General features: G+C 39.9%; 1 protein-coding gene across 5 annotated transcripts in view; it reads right to left on the reverse strand.

Moving 5' to 3' along the window:
• Window positions 1–17,377, reverse strand: part of ADAMTSL3 (ADAMTS like 3) — a 363,845-nt gene that overhangs the window by 9,679 nt on the left and 336,789 nt on the right. For 4 of the 5 annotated variants that reach the window (XM_017502245.2, XM_017502242.2, XM_017502244.2 and 1 more), the window contains exons 24-27: window positions 10,288–10,470; window positions 8,513–8,629; window positions 3,865–4,048; window positions 797–995 (exon numbers count right to left, since the gene is read on the reverse strand). In XM_017502245.2, the coding sequence (XP_017357734.1) occupies window positions 797–995; window positions 3,865–4,048; window positions 8,513–8,629; window positions 10,288–10,470 (683 nt within the window). The remainder of the gene's footprint in view (window positions 1–796; window positions 996–3,864; window positions 4,049–8,512; window positions 8,630–10,287; window positions 10,471–17,377) is intronic. The other variant, XM_017502246.2, reaches the window with a different exon arrangement.

Raw genomic sequence — 17,377 nt, forward strand, 5'->3', positions numbered from 1 at the left:
CTTCTTTTTAGTAGAGACAGGGTTTCACCATGTTGCCCAGGCTGGTCTCCAACTCCTGAGCTCAGGCAATCCGCCCACCTCGGCCTCCCAAAGTGCTAGGATTATAAGTGTGAGCCACCACACCTGGCCCAGTCCAATATTTTTTTAAAATAAAAATTTACTGTCTTTATTGTCATATTATCTCCCATGTGAATGTCAGAATGATCTTAAGTTCCATAAAAAAATTTCTACTATGATGTCAATTGGAATTACATGCATAAATTCATTTAAGGAAATCGACATCTTTATAGTACCGAGATTTTCCATTCAGGAGTATAATAGGTCTTTTATTTGTTCAACTTTTACGTGTTTCAATAATGTGTTATATGTTTATTTATGGATTCCTTAAATTTTAAAGGATTCCTTAAATTTTAAACACATTAAACTTTTTCCTAAGTATTTTATTATAACATTATTAAAGGTGGCATTTGGGATAAAGATTCTGAGGCGTTAGTGCAGATACCACTAATTTTGCCCTCCTCCTTTTCATGAAGGCTGCTTTTATTCTTACTCCCCTAAGCTGGTCTACCTTGGAACTTCTGTTATGGTATCACTGCATTCAAGGAACCCAAACTTGGTTCACTTTTGTACTGGAAGACAGAGACATTATAATTTCTAAATATAAACCTTGAGGTCAAAGACATACATTCGTTTCAGAGACTAATCAGATTCCTGACCCCACCCCAAAAGTAGTTTATTGAAAATAAGGTGATTATTACAGATAGTGCTGTCCACATACTAGATGTATTAGCTTTACCTGGCTCCCTGGCTCCCATTGAACACATGGATGACCAGAACACGGTTTTCTTCCCAGAGGCCGGTCTTTAGGGGCACATGCTCTTAGAGACACCACCTGCACAGTTCCATTGGCTTTCGTCTGCTTGCATGTCACCTGCCGACTGTGGTATCCTTCACCGCAAGACACAGAGCACTGTGACCACACACTTGTGAACCACCTAGGAACAAAAACTACAGGACTTTAGTAAGGACTGGCATGCCAGACCTTAGATGAGGAATCTCATCAAAGGAAAAAGCTAATCCCAACACCATGGCTGTCTTGGGCTGTAATATGTCTCTATGGGAATGGGTAGCAGCATGGATGATTCCCAGCCTTTTCTTAGACCTTCTTTAACTCGAGAGCAACAGTGTCATCATGTAGAGATGACTGCTGTAGGAATGGGGTAGAGCTGTCTTCAGGTTCATGAAGAGCTGTTACTTGTGTGCCCCTTGAGGGTAAAGCTGGGGCAAATTTAGGATGAAATTTCAAAAAGGTAGAGTTCAGTTCACTAAAACTAAAAGGAAGAAAATATATTTCCAGCATGTAAGTGTTGTTCACTCTGCAAGATACTTACATGTTAGCTTGTATAATTCTCATGTTATTCCCATCCTTGTAGAAAAGAAACTGACGTCCATTGAATTGAGTAACTTAGCTACGACCACATCACTAACCTGCCAGCAGAGCTGGGATTGGATTCTACATTTATCTGACTCTAAAGTTCATGCTTTGATGATTACAGGAGACTGAACTTGGAGCTGGACACCTTTGAGATATTGAGTGCTTCATCACCAAAGATGCTGTTGCTGGGAGACCGCAGAGCAGAAGTTTCTAACCTGATGTCCGCGGTTATCCAAGAAAACCACATACTTGGATGAAAAAGAATTACATCTTCATTGTCACTAAGCTCTAACTGAATTTTAGTATTTTTCTTCAATTAGAGAAACATAGGCCACAAGTACAGTAGCATTAATATCTGTGATTTTGTTACCAATAGAAATCATAGATATTTGCACATCACAATTATGACAGGGGTCTCAAAATATCATTTATATTCATCACTATATTAAAATTAAAGTACAACTATATCTTGTTATTTTTTATGTTAATAGAGAAGCAAATCTATATTGCATCTTTAAATTAAAAACCCTTCTCGAGACAGTAGCCACAGTCCTCCCCAGACCACCAGAGGGAGCCGTGGCACAGAAATGTTGAATGTAGAGGGATCCAGGATTAGATGATCTCTATGGTCTCTTCTAGGTATGAAAGTGTCTGTTTATTCTAGGAGTATGCAAAGGCTTTAGAATATTTGAGAAAAAAGACTGCTGATAAATTTCCCAATGTGGATTCTCTCCACATTTTGAAAATCAAGAAATGCCATAAAGCAGCTTTCTCAGTCAGGTTACTCCAAGTTATTGAAGCATGAGTTTGCTGCTTTCTGAGGGATGACCTTAGCATGAGATCTTCCTTTTGAGAATTACAAAGCGTACTGGAAGACATATCAGTTAGGGTGCCTGCAATATTGACAGCCCTTCTAAGAACAGGTCTCAAGGCACCTATTTTGCTTTACACTGTGACCTTTCCTCCCACTTTCCTCCAAGGCACAGATGACTGGATCTAGTGTGGACATCTGCCCAAGGGCAGTGAGCTGTATAACACTAAACATTCCTCCAGTTTCTCATCAGTAAAACAAGGTGGATAACAGTATCTTCCTCATAGGTTTGTACTCAACAAATGCTTTGTTATTTGTTAATTTTTTTTTTTTTTTTTTTTACTATTGATTTTGGTACTATTTGGTCAAACATCTGCTAAGGTCTTTGTTGTAATATCATTCATTCACTGATTTCATAAATATTTATAGAGAGTATATGATGGAGTAGACATTGTGCTAAGTGCTAGGTGTTTGTGTTGAGCAAAACACCTGTGGATTTACTCCCCATAGAGTTTACAGTCCAGTGGGAGAGCAAGACAGACAATTGTAAGAACTGGGAAGAACGATAAGGAAGTACAAAAATAATATAGCATAGAGGCCTGATTTACTCTGGAGGGCTAAGTTCAGGGACAGTTTCCCTGAACATGTATTGAGGTATATATAGATGATTAGAAATGATTAAGTGAAAGGAGAGAGAAGAGCGTCCTAGGCAAAGGGAGAAGTATACACAAAGGCTCTGAGTCAGGAAACAGAATAGCAGATCTAAGGGACAAAAAAAAAAAAAACAGCATAGAAGGAGATCAAATAACTAGGGTGGGAGAGACAAGCAGTAAGACAGAGGGATAGCCCAAGGCCCAAATATAAAGGGACTTCAATTCCTCCACTCATTTACTCGGTAAATATTTACTGGGCATCTACTATTGATAGGCACTATTTTAGATGAGATAAAAAGGTGTGCAAGATCGTCCTAAGAGACTGGGGTTGTGACTATCACAACCTATCTTTTAGGCCTTTGTCCTAAGAGAAATGTGAAAGGTTTTAAGAAGAGAACTATCATGATGAATTTGTTTTAAAGATCTTTATTGTTAGAGAGTGGACACAGTACTCTAGGGAGGGAGATGAGAACCAGGAGGCTCTTGGAGTGATCCATGTAAGAAACAATGGCGGCTTGGACTTCGGTGGTAACAGTGGAAATGGACAAGATCGGGTGGAAGTGAGAGAAAGAAGGGAGTCCAGGATGTAGTCATTAAGACCTGAAATACTGGGGATGGAGTAAGTTTGCTGGAGACCATGAATTTGATTTTGAACATTTTAAAATTACTAATTTGTATCACCTATTGCTTAGGAAGCTTGTTATAGTTTACCTTCAGGGGCCAAGTCTAGAGAACTGTGTTTTTAACTGGCGCCTCTGGTGGTTCTGGTCCACTGAATTACATCCTAGGTAAACCCAAGACATTAGCCTCACTAAAATCTTAAGGAACTGATGGCACTGTGTGTGCAGGAAGCAGATTGGGGTGGTGATTAAATTAGCTATTGAATTATTATGTCCAAATTATTGCACCTTTCAAAACAAGCAAAAACTTGGTGTTGATGAGATACAAAGAATGACTTCACTTACCTTGCCGGGCAGTCCCTGATGTTACAGGGCTGAAATCCAGCCAGTGGCTTCTGGAGGTGGTCACACAGGGCCTCACTCACTTCCTGCCCATTGGCCATCACACACTGGGGTCTCTGAATGCGGACTCCCAAATGACCACAGGTGGCAGAACAATGTGACCAGTTACCAGTCTCCCAAAAAGGCTCTGCAGAAAGAAAACAAAATATCATGGTAGCCCCAAAAGGGAAATAATGATGAGCCAGAGAGGACATGGCCAAAGACCACCATGAGACGTTTTTTGGTTAAGTCTGGTTCTTTAAGAGGCATATGGAGAGAAAGCCATCTTAATAGTGCAAGGGAGTCCTCTCAATATTATTTTCCCTCAAGTAACTTACTGTAATAATTGGTGAGAATGGCAGCCAGAATGGGGTCCTTGGACCACAGCCTGGAGAGGGACTATCATAGGCCAGCTGGGTCTGCCAGAAAGATCCCAGAGAGAGAGGAGGCACTCTCAACAGTGGGCTGCCTCCTCAGCATTCTCTAAGCACAGCCAAAGGACAAGAGAGGAGGGCCTCTCTAGGGGATGCCCTAACGCGTTCAATTTCTCAAAAGTGGATCAGGCAGAGAAATGAAAGATGATTTAGCAGGAGGAACAGGGAGTAGGGATTAAGCAGTAAGGTTAAAGATGCATTTGAGTTCTGTTTTTATTTTTCCATTAATTCTTAATCTAAACTTCAGATTGATCCTGTAACTGCATAAATAATTTGTCACAGAGACATCTGAAAAGATAAACATAGGAGTTTCCTTTTAAAAAGTAGAAGCTGACCACTTCCAGTAATCTCAGCTTTTAAAAAATTTTAGTCTCTTTCCCTGCTGACACACACAAAAGATGAGGTAGGACATGATGATGATGGATTTGTGTGTGATCGCAGAAGGTGCCAGATTTTCCTGTAATAATAGCAGGTAATTGATAGCTACCAGCTGTGTCCACAGGCTCTCTCACATAGCAATGATTTCTTTCACTTGTTTTCCAGTTTTTCTAATTTTTGAAGTTCATCTTAAATTGCACATGGCATCATTTGCAAGGCAAAAATGTAAAATAGATTTTTACATGGATACTCAGGATTACAGTTCATTTAAAAATAATTTTTAAAAAGTAGATATGTTTACTGAGAACCTCCCAGGTGACAGGTACTGAGTTAGACACTTTGTAATCAATTTTTCATTTAATTTTCAAGATCATCTTACAAAGTTGACATTTTTATTTGCAGAGGCAGAAACTGAATGAAACGAAGTAACCTGCCCAAGGTCTGTCACCTGTCAGCTGGACCAGATCCCAAGTGTGTCTGACTCTATTACGCCACATTTCACAAAAATACTTTGGCAGTTCAAGGCAGGACATGTGCATTCCTTTTAAAATGTGTGTCTTTTTAATTGAGGTATAATTCATACACAATAAAATAATCAGATATCAGGTGTGCAGTTTTACAAGGTTTCACAATTGTAAGCACTTACGTAACCATGATCCAAAGCAAGGTATGCAATGTTTTCATCATCCCTTTCTTACCTCTTTCCAATCAATTGTCCCCCCCTCCCAGGCAGCCACTCGTTCATTTCTATCAGTATACATTAGTCTTGCTTATTCTCGGACACCTAGACTAGAGTGCAGTGGTGTGATGTCAGCTCACTACAACCTCTGCCTCTCAGGTTCACGCAATTCTCCTTCCTCAGCCTCCCTAATAGCTGGGATTACAGGCATGCATCACTATGCCCAGCTAATTTTTGTATTTTTAGTAAAGACTAAAAATACAAAAGGGTATTGTAGTAGGGTTTAATCATATTGGCTAAGTTGGTCTTGAACTCCTGATCTCAGGTGATCCGCCCACCTAGGCCTCACAAAGTGCTGGGATTAAAGGAATGAGCCACCATGCCTGGCCTTTGCTTAGCATGTTTCTGAGATTCACTCATATCATTGTGCATGTCAGTAGTTATTTCATTTTCTTTTATTGCAGAATCATGTTCACATTGTATAAATATACCATAGTTTCTAATCTATTCCCCTGTCAATGACTTATTATCAAAGTTGAACATTCTGGAACAAAGCTTTTTGTGAACAGTTTTTTCAGGTAAATACCTGTCAGTGAAACTGCTAGGTCAATGGTAGGTGTATGCTTAACATTATCAGAAGCTAGTGAACAGTCTTCTAAAGTAGTCTAAACATTTTACACACGGAGCAGTGCCTGAGAGTTTCAGTTGCTTCACATTCTTGCCAAAGTGGCCACTGTCAGTCTTTTTGTTTTTAGTTACTCACTGGTTATAAAATTGTATGTCACTGAGGTTTTAATTTCCATTTCCCTGATGCCATCTACATATCTTCTTTTGTGAAGTGTCTGTTTAAGTCTGTTGCAGTGTGTGTGTGTGTGTGTGTGTGTGTGTGTGTGTGTGTTGGGGGATATTTATTAACTTGTAGGAATTCTTTACATATTCTGCATATAAGTTCCTTATCAGACATATGCTCTGCCAATATTTTTCCCAGTCTATGGCTTATCCATTATTCTTAATGGTGTCTTTGATAAGCAGATCTTTAAAATTTTGATATGATCAGTTCAATTTGATAATTTTTTTTTTCTATTTAGTGCTTTTTAACACAAATGCATTTGAAAAGCAGATCATGCCATATCACTCCCATATAAGACTCCTCAATGACCTCCCATGTTTTAGGAGTAAACTCTTGAGTCTTTACCGTGGACCTCAAAGCTCTGAGTAATCTGGTCCTCAGCCACTCCCACCTCATTTCATACCCCTCTTCCTTCTCCCTCACTGTACCCTAGTCACAGGAATCTTATTTCCTTTACGAGGCCACATTGACCTTATTCCAATTTTATGGTCTTTGCTTCTTTCTCATTTTTCTGCACAGATGGTTTCACCTCATTCTTTAGGTCTGGGCTCAAATACCACGTCTTAGAAGGCCCATCCCGACTGTCCTCACTAAAGTGGCTTTCATCACCGTGTATCTCACAGCCCTTACCACCGAGAAGTATCTTAAATTTTATTTATTCACTGGTTTCTTGTCCATCTTTTCTACTGGAATGTCAAGACCATAAACACTGTTCAACACTAGGACAGGGTATGTTAAATATTAGCCTCAGCCATGCAACGAATATTTGTTAAATTAATAGAGTCTCTTTGAAATGCTAAGCTAAGGATCCTTTGAAGGGCTGGTACATTCTACAGTGTGTATATGTGTGGTTGTATATTTGGGCATGTGTTTGTGTGTGCGCGTGTAGGAGGTGGCAGAACAATGCAGGTAGTCCCAATAAACCAAGAGTTTGACTATTCCAAAGGCTTCACCTTCAGCAATAGCTTCAGCCTCACACATATCCTTTTTTTTCATTAATTGATTTGAGGCAATTCTTTTGATCTTTATGTTTCATGCCACATGTAATGTCTCTGCATTTGCACACCATGGTTTCTCTGACTGGAATTTCCTCCTTTCTCTTCCCAGAACAAACATCATGATCTACATGAAAACTCAGTTGACTTCTCTAGAGAGAGCTAGGGCCCCTTCCTTGGTGCTACCATTGTACTTTGGTCATCTTTTTATTACGGAACTTGTCACACTGTTTTACAGTACTGTATCTGTTTACATGACTGCCTCCCTCCTCAGACTGTGAGCTTCTCAAGGAGGAAGTCATCTCTACATCGCCAGACCTGGGAGGAGTAAGCACTGGGCAAACAATTGTTGAATATCCAATGAATGGATGGATATTTCGGTATACAATCATGGATATAGTATTATGTCTAAAGAGAAAAAATATATCCTACAAATGTCCTAAGATAATGATGTCATAAGTAACATGATGGATTGCAGAATGGCAGCTCAACACTATTTCCCCCTTCTGTACTCTCTCGCATCTCAGGAGGTGAAAGCCTAGAGACTATATTTCTTAGAATCCCTAAGTTATATATATCCCTGAGTTACATTCCACATGATACGTTCTGCAAATGAGAGGCACTGCTCAAGATTTAAAAGGTAGAAATGACATGGCCATTGTTATTCCTGTATAACAGATGGAGTAAAACATGAAGTTTAAAAGTAGTTTCTTTGTGTCCTTGTTATTTACCCATTTTTGAGCTACAAGGAGCTGAGATGATCAGTAACGGCTTTCTGTGATTCTAGCATTTCTGATTTTCTTACCTCTACCTTGATCCCTTGGCCTTCTGCAGAGTTTTACAAGCTTGGAACACTTAGATTAGGTTTTCCTGATCAAGCACTGATGCATAACAAAGTTGGTGTGTATGGAAAACTGTATCTTGAAAAAAGATCAATGAAAGAATCAATTCTAATACAGCAAACTTCCATCTATTAATATTTACCACATTGGCAATAGTTTTGAAACTGGAAAATCAATATCTGTAGTATCACAACAGTGCACATTTGAGATATGAGCTCTGTGGGCTTCCTCAGGAGTGGATTTTTCTAAAAAGTGTTTCAATATGGAAAGAATAAGTTGAACCACCAAAAACTGAGGGTCCAGAAAAAGGCTGGCCAAATGCCTAGAAATAATTTTACATATTGCAAAGTGAAAAACACAGATGGTCTTTTAGCTAAATCCTTTTCCTTACACATGCCTCACACGTAGCGAATCTAAAAAGGTCAAAATCCCACCTTGAGGCAGGGGTTCTCCTGTTGGGTCACTGCTGTTGGTTCTAGTGTTGGTTGCCTGGAGGATGTTCTTTTTATGTCCTTGGGGAAATACAATTTTACTCTCTGGCCATCTTCGTTCTGAGAAAGAAAAAAAGCAAAACAGCACTTTTTATCAGTTAGACATTATCTAATTCTAGGTCCAGCTAGGGTGTTCTTAAAGACAGCTTCTAGGAAATGAGTCCTCTATAATACTGCTGTGCTCCTGGATACTCAGCTCATGATCACAGGTTTGGGAGATACGTGTGAGTATGGATGTGTGGGGTGTTTTAGGAGTTTAGTTGGAGTTACTCACTGTCCTAGCATGTGGCGTTTCTGCATGTTTCCAGGGTTTCTAGCCTCAACTGCAAGATGAAGAAAACATATTCAACATAATTCCAAAAGAGTCTGGAGGAAGCAGATTGGTTGGATAGAGCTCTTCCTCACAAGAGGAATGCTGGGAGCAGGAGAATGGGCAGTGTCCCCTAGGCTCGCATGGTGAGGAGTGCAGGCTTATAGGAAGGTTGTGAAGCTTGCACATAAGAGTAGAGGATGCTGGAGGAAGGCTGTGACTTGATCCCTCCATCAAGTTACCAAAGTCATGAGCTGCTTGGCTTCCGGGAATTCCTGAACGAAGAGGTATGTCAGGTAGGAGTGAGACAAGCATGCAGATTCATGAGTCGAGATGGGAGATGAAAGAAACAGGCTGGGGCTTTGAAGGGAGCATGGAGAAGTCATTCAATAACCAGACAGGGTTAGCCTAGCCAATCTGTTGAAAACCTTCCATTCCAAGATTTTGGAAGATCACAGAGGCTCTTTGGAAAAAGCCACATGGTGGCACACCGCTGCCTTTCTGATCAGCACTAAGAGTCCATGACGGGTAGCGGGAAGAGCACCAAAAGAGCAGACTACATATTTGGGCACTAGTCCAAACTCTTTATGAGCCCAGGGATCCTCATAAATATAGCGAGATTAAAAACTATCACCCACAACATTGTGCTATTGTACGTATCACAAGAATTAATGTACATCAAAACGTTTTGTGCATTAATTACAGCTATTCCAACCCCTGCATTGGCACCCCCATCTCTTTATATCTCTGGGCTCCTCTAACTGCCCACAAGGAAAGTTAGGGAGAAATCTCTCATGTTTTCTCCTCTTGGTTTAGCTATGGATTCTATATTCTCATACTAATTCTGCCAATGATTCAAATTCAAGTTCATTTCTTCATGAAACTCTTACTTAACACTAACATCTGACCGGGTGTGGTGGCTCATGCCTATAATCCCAGCACTTTGGGAGGCTGAGGTGGGCGGATCACGAGGTCAAGAGATGGAGACCATCCTGGCCAACATGGTGAAACCCCGTCTCTACTAAAAATACAAAAATTAGCTGGGTGTGCTGGTGTGCTTGTAGTTCCAGCTACTCAGGAGGCTGAAGCAGAAGAATCACTTGAACCCGAGAGGCAGAGGTTGCAGTGAGCCGAGATGGCGCCACTGCTCTCCTGCCTGGTGCAGAGCAAGACTGACTCAAACAACAAAACAGAACATTACCAACATCTGTGTTAGGTGCTGGGGATTCCAGGTGGTAAGAGGGTGTTAGAATTTAGTGCTTGTTTTTAAGCAGGCAGTGGTAGCAATGGTTAAAAACATCTGATGTCCATCTTGTTCACTTCTCAACTCCCAAAATCAACAAAACTGGGGCGTACTTTGTGCATATTATAGGAGGCACTTAAGGAGCAATAAGAATTAGACACTTACCCAGCAAGTGGAGTACAGATGTTGCCACTGCCTTTCCAAGAGCATTGGTGGCTGTGCAGATGTAGGTTCCTTCATTTTCAAGGGAAATATTCTGCAACAATAGGGATCCATTGAAAAGCAAGGAAACATTGTCACTCAGAGATCCTCCTCTCTTCAACCAAGTTATATTAGGCTGAGGGACACCTTTGGAACAAAAACAAATATGACAAAGGCAATTCCTTTAAGAACAGGGCCACAGAACCACTCGACAGAACCACATTCACTGTTTTGGCCACAAGTCAGCATATGGGTTTAATCATATATAATAGGAAAAATGGCTATTTCTATCGCTATAGCTACTCTACAGAGTGGAGTAGCTATAGCAGGTGGAGGATCCTGTTGAAGCAAAGAGCTTTGGTCTACTGAACACGTGACTAGTTTACACATGTAAGTTTTGGAGTAGAAGCCAAAGAGAATGGGATTGCTCTGTATTGGGAAGGGAGAGAATTTTGAAGGTGGGTAGGGTAGCCAGAGAGTGGTTGGAAATAAGGAGTTGGTAAAGCTGGGGGAATACGGAGGCAGAGCCAGAGTGAGAAATTCCCAGGGGTGGGTTGTCACAAGGAAGTCTTTGGAAAACATAAATATCTCCTAGAGGTCTTTAAGTTGTTTGCTGTGCATATGCAATGAAACATTCCTCCCTCAGGAAGAATATACAACATTCAGGGAAACAGAATTCATTCTTTGTAAAAGAGGATAACTTCAGGGAGAAAAGGAAGTGCTGAGTTTCAATTCTGGGTCAAGGCAGTGAGGTGCAGGGACTATAAGCAACATTGCAGGAGGCTGGACACAGAGGGAGCATAAGGAACTGAAAGAATTTCTTTCCCCAAGTCTAGAGAAGTCTTAGCATTTTGCTGGGCTGTGGAATTTAAGATTCACAGGAATCGAGAAATTTCATTTGGTTCTTNTTTTTTTTTTTTTTTTTTTTTTTTTTTTTTTAATTTTTGAGATGGAGCCTCCCTCTGTAATGTAGGCTGGAATTCAGTGGCACAATCCTGACTTAGTGCAACCTCTCGGGCTCAAGCGACCCTCCCTTCCCCAGTCTCCAAGTAGCTGGGACTACAGGTGCAAGCCACCACACAGAGCTAATTTTTGTATTTTTTGTAAAGACAGGGTTTCCCCATGTTCCCCAGGGAGGCCTTGAACTCTTGGGCCCAAGCAATTCCCCACCTCAGCCTCCTACTGCACCTGACCTCATTTGGTTCTTAAGAACTGGAATAGCTTGAGATGATGCCAATATTGCTCTAGGCAACCGTTTTTGAGGATGTTTTCTCCTTTTGCAGTACTCTGGCTAGTGAGAGTGGAGAAGTCATGGCATGGCTTTCTGACTTAAAAAAAAAAAAAAAAAACACGTCACCACTGTTACCATGACGTGCAACACACCTTACAGTAGGCAAAATGCATGTTCCACGAACATGGTGACACCTGAATTCTCATACTTCACCCTATTTCCTGGGAGGCAGTCATTAGCTGTATCCCACCATTGAGGAAACTGGTAAGCCTTTTGACTTCAGGTTCAGTTCTGTCCATTACATCAAGCTGGTTATGCAAGTCTTTCAAGGAACTCATTGTGTGGCTTTAGAGGAAACTGTTGATCTAGAAATGCTTAAATTTACTTGAAGAAACCAAAGACTGATATTGGCACTGAAGTATTGCCTGAAAACTCAAGGTGAAAAAAGGACTAAATTTCTATTCAAAGAAGAGGTGGAAATGCATAGGGGAAAGAGAACTATCTTGGCTGGGTTGGGGTGAGGCTTTGTTCTCATTCTCAATAATTGTTAGTTCTGTAGCCTTGGGCAAGGCACTTTAGATTTCAACTGTCTCATCTGTGAAAGAAATCTGAAAGAAGAATGGGAACTTCATTGTGTTCAGATATACTATCTGAAGTTTTAAAAATCTGAGTCTGAGAGGGTTGCCCTTGGGGTTTTTTGTCCTTAATCCTGTGGCTTTGTATGATCCAAGTATGGTAGGCAGAATTCTAAACACATCGTCCCAAGATTCTCATCCCTTGATTACTCAATCAAATATCAATCTAGGCACTGGTGTGAGAGGGAATTTGCAGATGTAATTAAAGTTACTGCTCAGCTGGACTTAAAATGGGGCACTATCTGGGTGGGCCCACTGCAATTCTGTGAGTACTTAAAATCAGAAGAGAAGGACAGAAGCTATCAGGGACATGTGGAGAATGAGAAAGTAGGAGAGATGAGACGGAAGAGGAGTTCAGAGAGATTCAAAGTGTGAGAGGAACATGATCCAACATTGCTAATTTTGAAGATAAAAGGGCCCTGAGCTGGGGAGTGCAGGTGGCCTCTAAAAGATGAGAGTGGCCTTCAGCTGACAGCTACCAAGAAAATGGGAATTCAGTTCTAAAATAATGAGGAATTCAGCCAATAACCTGAAGCAGCTTGGAAGCAGATTTATCCCCAGAGCCTCCAGAAAGGAATGCAGCCATGCCACCACCTTGATCTTGGCCTTCGATACTCTAAGTGGAATACTCAGTTCAGTGGCTCTGTGCCAAGATGACCTACACAACATAGGTGAGATAATATATGGGTATTGTTTTAAGCCTCTAAGTTTGTGTTAATTTGTTATAGCAGCAATAGAAAACGAATACACTGAGATTTGTTTACATTTTGTTATAAAAACTAAGCTGGCCCTAAATAGCCAAAGGGATGCTAATCACATGTGCATATATCTTTTTAGTATTTTCTTGTACATACATATGCATACAGAAAGGTTAAGCTTTCGAAAGGTCACAGCTATTAAACATTGAAGCTGAGATTTATACCAATGCAATTTGATTCAGAACGTCTCTTAACCACAGCATAGGTAGATCTTACACATCTCTTAATAGTTTATTACTATGCATGTTATAGCTTTTTGTTGTTGCAGTAAACAAGATTTTAAAAAATGTATTTTGTAGTAGTTTACTGCCAACACTTAGGAAAGCTATAAGTATCTGCATATTTATCTTGTTTCCAGTCATCTTACTGAACTTTATTATTTTGAATAGTTTTTCAAATTGATTTTCTTGTGTTTTTTTTTTAAGGTAAATAATTATATCATTTGCATATGACAATTTTCTCTTCCTTTCCAATATACTTCTGATTTCTTTTTGTATTACTGTATTAGTGTCTCTAGAACAAAACTGAATAATAACCACTATAGCAGGTACTTTATGTGTCCCTCCCCAAATCTTGACCTTGGACTTCCTTCAACATTAAAAGCTTAATCTTGGACTTCTCATCCTCCAGAACTGTGAGAAATAGATTTTCTGTTGTTTCTTTTATAGCAGCCCCAATGGTCTAAGACAGTAGCATATTTGTCTTGCTTCCAACTTTAATGGGAATATTACTAATGCCTAATATTTCTTAGGCATGATTTTTTTTTTTTAGTATCTGACAATTATGTCAAATAAATTTCCTTTTATTTCTAGCTTACAGGAAAATTTCTCTGTCTTTAACATTTAGTTTATTTACTCATTTTAAAGCAAATCATTTAAAGTTATTAATTTTATTCTGAATACAGCTTTGGCTACATATCTTATGTTTTGAAATGCAATACAACTATTTCATTATTTCATTCCCTTAGTCAAAAAATGTTTATGGAGTGCCTACTATATGTGAGGCTCTGTGCTAATGCTAAGAATATAATGGTGAACTAAGTTCCTTGCAGACCTTAATCTAGGGTGGGCTCATGTATCAAAAAAGCTAACTGCAATACAAAGAGATAAGAACACGCAATGAAGGTAAACACTAGATGCCACTGAGACACAGAAGCTGTGCCTCATGTAGACTAGAGACATAGGGAAGACACCTGCAAGGAGGAACATGGAGTGCAGATGTGGAAAAGCATGGGAACAGGAGCAGGAGCCAGACTTTTCATGGTATGGTGCCTTGTTTTTTGACTGGATATATTACCTGTATCACCTACCCCCAACTTTTAACAAGTTAATGACAGAGCCCAAAAACATTTCTGTGATTTAACTTCATGTTAAATTTTCTCTTGGGGTCCCTTTTAGCTCTACAATATGTGTGTGATCAATTCATTCATTCATCCATCTCTTCTTTCATATATTATTTCATTCTTATTATTTGCCCTCTCTGACCAGAATTATTTTATAGTATTATTACTATATTAATCTCAGGTCTTCTCAGTAGATCATCAGTACAGGCCTGGCAAAGATTAGATGTGTGAATGTTTGCTGAATGCATAAATGAATAAACTAGGGAATGCATTTATTAAAAGAAAACCATATTCTATCCAAAGATACATCAGTGTGATCTTTTTGGTTATTCATGCCAATGCTCTCTTCCACATAGCAAAGATAATAAAGTGCTGACTGTATGGTAAAATCCTCATAAACTCAGATACTATTATCTTGGACTCTATGGTAACTTGGAGAAGGGTTATATTAGCTAGGAAGAAAAAAATCTCCTCAAATATTTGAGGGCAACAGTTCAAATCATTTCAGAATTCCCTTCAAATACTTCATTGGCCTCCACAACATATACACAATTGTTATGTGGGTATAAATCAATATTTATAAATTAAAGTGGTTTCCTTTAAGATCCTAAGCAATTCTCGCTTAAATGACCGAACATTTTTAAAAGTAATTCATAGACTTGAGAACATTTTACAACTCAGGGATGTTTATTATTTCAGAACTGCCTCTTATAATTAGTCCAAATTAGTGAAGTTTTTCTCAAGACATAAAGTCTCTTACAGTGAGAGACCCTAAACCATTTCAGATACATTGGCTTATTCATTATTCTGCCATGGTAAGAAGCTTGTAAGTGGTGTTGTCAATTCTACATTGAAAAAAGGTTTACAAAGGCCTCCAGCCAGGCTAAAGGAGCTGTGTGGAGATCTCAGGGGAGAGCATTTTCGGCAGAGGAAACAGCATGTACCTTCGCCCTGAAGCAGAGTTCTTAACCTGGGGACCATAAGCCTCACATGGATCCACAGGTAGGACTCAGGGCTCCATGACCTTTTCACCAACTCTAGCTGAAGTGCAGCACTTCTGTCAATTATGAATGTAAGCCACAGACCAAGGTAGCAGTATCTTTAACTCTCTCACCAATGGAAGTCATAGATATTTTCGTATCACATTACAAGTATGAACAGATCTCTCAAAATATTGTTTATGCTAACACTGCTTCAAAACTATGGTAACTATTGGATCCAATGCTAGATTTTGAATTGGATGCATTAGTAATGAAGTACATATATTATTTGATCACACATTTTGTTTATTAATATTTTGATACCTATATTTTGATAATTGGTTTTCTTTAAATGCACTATATTTAATATTTTCAAAATATTATTTCAGAAGTAGTACCACAGGCTTCATCAGACTGGTCCAGGACACATTTCTCCAATTTTGGAGAAAAATAAACGAGGATGTGGCTGCAGGGATGTGAGCCAGGGAGAGAGCAGAAGGTGACAAGGTCAGAGAAGTGGCAGGTGGGACTCAGGTCATAGAGAGCCTGCTAGGTCATTGTAAGGCTTTGGTTTCTATTCCAAAGATTTTGAAGAATGGCATGAGCTGACTTGTGTTTTTAAAGGACTGCTTTGACTGCTGTGTTGATTGCAAGGGGCATGGGCAGAAGCAGGGAGACCAGTGAGGAACCTGTCAAAATAATCCAGCCTAGAGATGATGGTGACTTGGACCAGTGCGGTAGCAATGAAGGTGGTAAGAAATGGTCAGATTCTGAGCCTATTCTGAAGGTAGAGCAGACAGCATTTGATGCAGGTGGGGTAGTGTGAGAGAGGAAAGCAAGCCAAAAACGACTCCAGGATTTTTGGCTCAAGCAAATAAAATAATGGCATTGTCATTCACTGAGATGAGGGACACTATGAGAGAAGGAAGTTCGGGAGCAGAACTCAGGAGAGAAGTTTTGGACATGTTAGATTTGAAATAACTATTACATATCCACAGGGAGATGCTAAGCAGGCATGTGGAAATGTTCATCTAGAGCTTAGGGGAAAGGTCTGTGCTAAAATATAAATTTAACAGTTACCAGCATATAGATGTCATATTTGAGTCCTTGTGTATGTATGGGATCAATAGGGACAGAGTATAGGTAGAGAAGAGAATACATCTGAGGACTGAGGCCTGGGGTAGATCAACCTAGAGATCAGGGACAAGAGGTAGAACAAAGGAGGCTACAAAGGAACAGATACTGTGGTAGAACTAGAAGTGGAGAAGGTGGGAGTAATAACTGTCCAATGCTATTGTAGTCAAATGAGCAAGTAAGGTAAGGTCTAAGAACTCACCCCTGGGCCGGGCATGGTGGCTCACACCTGTAATCTCAGCATTTTGGGAGGCCGAGGCAGGCAGATCACCTGAGGTCAGGAGTTCAAGACCAGCCTGGGCAACATGGTAAAACCCCATCTCTACTAAAAATAAAAAAAATAAAAATAAAAATAAAATTAGCCAGGCGTGGTGGTATGTGCCTGTAGTCCCAGCTTCTCAGGAGGCTGAGGCAGGAGAATTGCTTCAACCCGGGAGGTAGAGGTTGCAGTAAGCCAAGATCATATCACTGCACTCCAGGCTGGGCAACAGAGCAAGAATCTGTCTCAGAAAACAAAAAAATAAACAAAAAAACCTGACCACTGAAGTTAGCAGTTCACACTTACATAGTAGGCTGTTGGTAACCTTGACAACAGCTATGAAGGTAATGGTATGGAGAATGGTTGGTTGGAGTGGATTCAAGAGAGAATGAAGAGAAATGAAATTGAAGACAGCAATTATAAACTACTCTTGAGACACTTTGCTATAAATGGAACTCAAGACCTAGGGCAATAGCTGGAGAGGGGAATGGAGTTCAGGGCAGGGTGTTTAGGGATGGCTTCGCTCACTCGGCATTCCCTTCTCATCTCCCTTTTTCCATCCTTGCCTTCCTGATACTCTGATTTTTTTACAGTCTATTTTCAACACAGTAGCCATAGCGTTTCTTCTAAAAGGTAGCTCAGATCATGACATTCCTTTGTTTGGAATTCTCTAATGGCTTGCATCTCACTTAGAACAAAAAATAAACTGCTTATG

This window comes from Cebus imitator, unplaced genomic scaffold (assembly GCF_001604975.1).
Source record: "Cebus imitator isolate Cc_AM_T3 unplaced genomic scaffold, Cebus_imitator-1.0 Scaffold295, whole genome shotgun sequence".
Taxonomy (NCBI): Eukaryota; Metazoa; Chordata; class Mammalia; order Primates; family Cebidae; genus Cebus; species Cebus imitator.